The sequence below is a fragment of the Microtus oregoni genome, unplaced genomic scaffold (genome assembly GCF_018167655.1).
Source record: "Microtus oregoni isolate MIOR12 unplaced genomic scaffold, Mior012 000046F_ref0000063, whole genome shotgun sequence".
NCBI classification, from domain to species: Eukaryota; Metazoa; Chordata; class Mammalia; order Rodentia; family Cricetidae; genus Microtus; species Microtus oregoni.
Genome location: NW_024543220.1, coordinates 3,774,877 through 3,779,819, shown reverse-complemented (window position 1 = coordinate 3,779,819; position 4,943 = coordinate 3,774,877). Strand labels below are relative to the sequence as shown.

Sequence of the window (4,943 nt, the reverse complement as noted above, 5' to 3'; positions counted from 1 at the left end):
ATAACTGAGCTCAGCTGGACAGTTTGTTGCTCCCCCCTCCCACACCCGTGTCCACTGTTACAGGTTCCCTGGCCTTACTCCGCTCCCAGTGCCCCTGGCTGGTCAGAGACAGCTAAATGCTAAGCTGATTCATTGCTAAGTCTACTGTGTTTAGTCTTCTGTCTACAATAGACATGTAGGTATTTTAGGTAAGAGGAAGGGGAGACGGTCTCCTGCATCTACCCCACAGTAGCCTCACTGTGCTCTTGGAGAGGCGGGTGTGCTGAGAATCCAGGAAGAGTTCTTCTTGCCCAGCCTATGGAATGGGCAGCATATGATCACAGGTCATGGTGCAGCAGCACTGGCCAGGTAGACGCAGACCCAGAAATGTCTTGTGAGTGGCATCAGGTATATTTTATGGGAATGCAGAACTTAAGGCTTTCCAAAAGGCACTTGTGAGGCACAGAAGTAAAGGCAGCCACAGCCAAGACAGACTCCTGCCTCAGCCCACAGGGTCACGGAAGTCAACTTTGTCAAATGGAGAACTTGAAGTTCACTTCTTAAGGCAATCTTAAAGTCTGGCATATTGGGCTGTAGGCACAGGGCCCATCCACTTCTCTCCTAGATAAAGAAAATCACAGAAGTGTATATATGGTTCTCAGACATGTTAGCAGCAGGAGACAGTCCCAAAAACATCTAGGGTCTTCCAGAACCTGTTAGGCTTCAACGTGTAGGATGCATCCCTTTCCCCTATGGGGAAGACTTCTGACCCGCAAGTAACCCTGATCAGAACAACTGTATAAATCTTCCTTGTTGGAAATACTAGCAACATCTGTCGTTGTTCTTGTCTCCGGATATCATTGTGTTGGGCTTGTGTCAAAAGCTCAAGAGAATGGAAACCTGAACTTACCCAGCAGGTAAGCTAGCAACTCCATGCGGTCAGAACCAAATAACATGTAGGTTTTACCATCTATGTGGGCAACAGTGGTGGGCAGACCAAAGGCCTAGAGAAAACAGAGTAGAAAGGAAGGTGATAGAGCAGGTGCTTATTAGGCTGAGGTTGAATGTGCTGGAGCACAGAACAAAGCAGATAAAATGTTTGCTAAGGGGCTTGTCGGCCTCAGGCATCTATCTTCTCTGCTCAACTTCTGTGGCACATAGCTTCTTACTTTAAAAAGCCACCATCCACCTCCTTTTCTTCCGTGACTAGGCTTAGGGGAGGGAGGGGGCAGATGAGGTGGACACCTTAGGATGGGGAGCATGAGCACCCACGTTGACATTCCTTCTCTACCTTGAGGCTGGGAATGGGGATACACTGGGAGTTACTCACCCCATAACTGCAGGCCGCATCAGTGCTCTCCTTGAGCTTGTTCTTCACCTGTGCTGTGGAGATTTTCTCCAGAAAGCGTTGGGCTTGCTCTGTGGACATTCCTGCCTTCTCTGCAGCCTAGGGAGACAAGGAAGATCTATTCCCCAGATGGTGACATCCGTCTTTCTGGGGTGACACTGGTCTCTCCTGGTGATGTCAGTGTACAGCCCAGGTTGAGAGGCTACATCTTGACCTATAAGCTCTGTCTCTGACAGTTCAAGGAGAAAGTTGTTGAGCAACAGAGTAGTGGATAAGTCACTGAGAGAAGTGGGTTGTTAGAAAGATTTGTTAAATATTAAATACAAGCAGGCCAAAATCAAGCATACACACATATAAGTTTTTAGTAACTAGATACAGACACTAGAGGATAAACTAGCCATTCTTTGCATATCTAATGTAGGAGTGATTTGATGTCTCGTGTGTTGAGAGAATAAATGTCAACTATAATCCATATGATAGAAGGAAAAGGATATTTCGAGTTTCCTGACTTCACCCTCCAGGACATCTGACTTGAAATCCCCATCCCTCTCTGGCGTGCACTTCCATATTTCAGCTGTTTCCATTTATTTCTCACTGATATCTGTTTAATTCTTACTTGTTGTTATCTCTCTGGCTGGGTAAAGTCTCCCGCTTGGTAGTAATCATAGATTAGTGACATTTGCATTGTGAGTCTCTGGAGACCTGTGGATGGAAGCTCCGTCCTTCCCACCCTGGTCCTCTCTATGGTTCTGACAATTTCATTTCTCTCACCAATTCCATTTTATACATGTATTGTCCACAGTAGACATTGTCGTTGTTGCCAGGGATTTAACTCCGGCCTCAGGTCTATTAAGCATGCACTCCACAGCTGAGCTACAACCCTATCCCATGGAAAATCTTCAAAGACTCCTCTTAGTTCCAACTTCATGGTAATTTTTCCCCCCAGACACACTTTTCTTTCTAAGTCACTAAGAACCTTTTATGTTCTCAGATTCCCTGTGGCATTAGCATGGGGTGGTCCAGTCCAGAACACTCACAGCCAGGATGCTCTGGGACTCCGTGATGTCTTCATCCTGAGGAGAAGAGAACACTTAGCAGGAAGGAGATAGCAGAGAGAGGTAGGGCAGCAGGATTCTGTCTCTGGAAAATCCCCTGAAATGGGTCAGAATGTCATCTAACTAACTGCCCCTTCCCTCCAGGCTTCAAAGTCCAGCTCTTACTCGAGACCAAATACGCATCCACAGCTCTCTGGACACCTTCTCCAGCACCTCTGGTTGCTCCATGCTCACAGCGGTGAGGAAGCGCATGGCATTTAGACTTCCTGCGAGGCATAGGGGCATAGACCTAAGATTCTGATTCCTCATCTCCTGATAAGAGGCTCAGCTCATCCTCACTTCTGACATCACTCCCCCACAAGCTCCAAGGCCCAGTCACCTGCAGTCTTTTATCCCAGTCTCTCATATGGGTTTAATAAGCTTAGCCCTTGTTTCTGCCCATTCCTCACTTTTGATGACTGATACTGGGTGGATCTCCTAAGAAAGCCCTAACTATTCTGTTTTCCACTAGATCTGCCAACCTCTTTTGACTCTTTTATTTATTTACTTGCTTATTTACCTATTTATTTCATTTCTATTTTCTCTGATAGTGGTGTTATAGAGAGTTGTGAGCGTCCATGTGGGTGCTGGGAGTCTAACTGGGTCCACTAGAAGAGCAATCAGTGTTCTTAACTGCTGAGCCATCACTCCAAACCCCTCCTCACCTTTCTTAAGAATCACATTGAAGAAATCCTTGGGTATGTTGAGGGGAACCTGGAAGTGTTGCCCCAGGAGAAGCATCTCTTTGTTCATGTATTGGCCTTTTCGGGGAACCAAAGCTGGTGGTTTATTTCCTGTTAGTAGAGAGTTAGACAACTTTGAGAGAGCATATGAAGGTCTCAGGCTTGGGGAACCCTTAAACAAAGGGCAAACTTGTAGCTTAGGATGTCTGAGCTCTGCATACCCAGTGTAGGACAGGCCCCTTAGGTCACAGAATACAACCCTCCTTGCCCAGCTGGGAGGGTTTCTGTCCTACCGCTGTCATTCATGATCCCAGCGATGAGAGCAGGACGCAGCTGCAGCTTGATATTCCAGAGGTGTTGGTACCTGCATAGGACCTACCAGTACACAGAGAAGAGAGGGAGCCTGTGTGGTATCTGGAGAAGACAAATGACTCAGGAGGCCTACAGGGCTGTCTCCTGGCTCTAAGTGCAGAGCAGGGATGACTACTCACACTGACCTGCTTGGTTTGAAAGGAGAAAAGTCTCAGCAATTTGAGACAGATACTAGAATATGGATTCTAGTATATCGTTTCCTCCCTGCATAGCAGAGATTCTCAACCTACGGGTAGCAACCCTTTGCCTGGGGAGGGGGAAGGACCCTTTCATAGGGGTCGCACATCAGATATTCTGCATATCATATATTTGCATTATGATTCATAACAGCAGCAAAATTACAGTTATAAAGTAGCAACAACATAATTTTATGAGGAACTGTATGAAAGAGCTGCAGCATCAGCCAGGTTGAGGACCACTGCTGTGGAGCAAACTAGCGCCCCTGATTCTCCCCCCAAAAACTTGCGTCCTTGAAGTTGTTCCTGTTCTTTCTAGGGCCCGTGGGAAGAGAATGTTGACCTTCGGAAAAAAGGGCCCTACTTAGAGACACAGCTCATTTAAAGGCAGAAGTGAACTTTGGCCCGCGAACAGTCTGTGATTCTCCTAACATTGCCGGCATCTCTGGAAATTTCTGCAGCCCTTTACCCAGTGCTCTGCTGTGCAATCGCCCAGGCAGCCCCGGCGGCTTCCCTGTCTCACCTCAAAGCCCAGCCAGGAGTACGGAGACAGAACGTCGTAGAACAGTTCCAGAGTTCGCCGCGCCGGCCCCATACTGCAGAGGAGGATGAAAGCTAACTTGAAGCTGCTGTCTGCAGAAAGACCCCAGTGTCAGCAGCAAGCAGCCAATTCCAGCCTGTGGACTGTAGGTGGGACCGCAGAAGGCCCTAGTGCGCAGCTTCCGGGACAGAGCCCGCCCCGAGGGGCGGGCCCAGGGGTGGAGCTGGATTGACCAATGATTGAGCGCTGCAGGCCACAAGGGCGATAAGGGCGGAGAAAGGAAGGTATGGGCATAAGAGCCTCTCAGGTGTGTGCAGGCTCTAGACAGCTCTGGAACTTTATCTCTCTAGCAAAGAGGCAGTACCAAAGGATACGAGTTCTGTCGATCGAAGGGATTATATTAAATGTAAATATAAATATCATTTCTTGTCAGGTGCAGGACTTTGTAATGACTGAGGCGGGGTGCAAACTCTGAGGCAGGATGAAAGTTCTGAAGTACATCTTTTCTTGCATTCACTGTGTAGGAGATTAGCACAATGGCTCGAACGAAGCTAACAATTCACATAGTGGCCTTTTCTTATCTTCATCCCATACATTACAACACACATAAGGAATGCTTGAAATTGCTGATAATATCAAACTCCACACACTATATTTTGTCTGCATATGAATTTGCATGAAGTTTAACGTATAAATTTGACACATTAATGATGAATAATATAATAACCATAGTATACCAAACTAAAACTT

The 4,943-nt window shown here is 47.0% G+C and overlaps 1 protein-coding gene across 1 annotated transcript; it reads right to left on the bottom strand.

Moving 5' to 3' along the window:
- Positions 1-361: 361 nt before the first annotated feature.
- LOC121435511 (glutathione S-transferase kappa 1-like) lies at positions 362-4,355 on the bottom strand. Its single transcript, XM_041634903.1, has 8 exons — positions 4,176-4,355; positions 3,398-3,479; positions 3,087-3,215; positions 2,548-2,648; positions 2,365-2,400; positions 1,310-1,426; positions 890-983; positions 362-600 (listed from the first exon to the last, which is right to left on the bottom strand). The coding sequence occupies exons 1-8, from the start codon at positions 4,245-4,247 to the stop codon at positions 551-553; spliced, it is 681 nt and encodes a 226-aa protein (XP_041490837.1). The 5' UTR covers positions 4,248-4,355; the 3' UTR covers positions 362-550.
- Between the last annotated feature and the right edge of the window lie 588 nt (positions 4,356-4,943).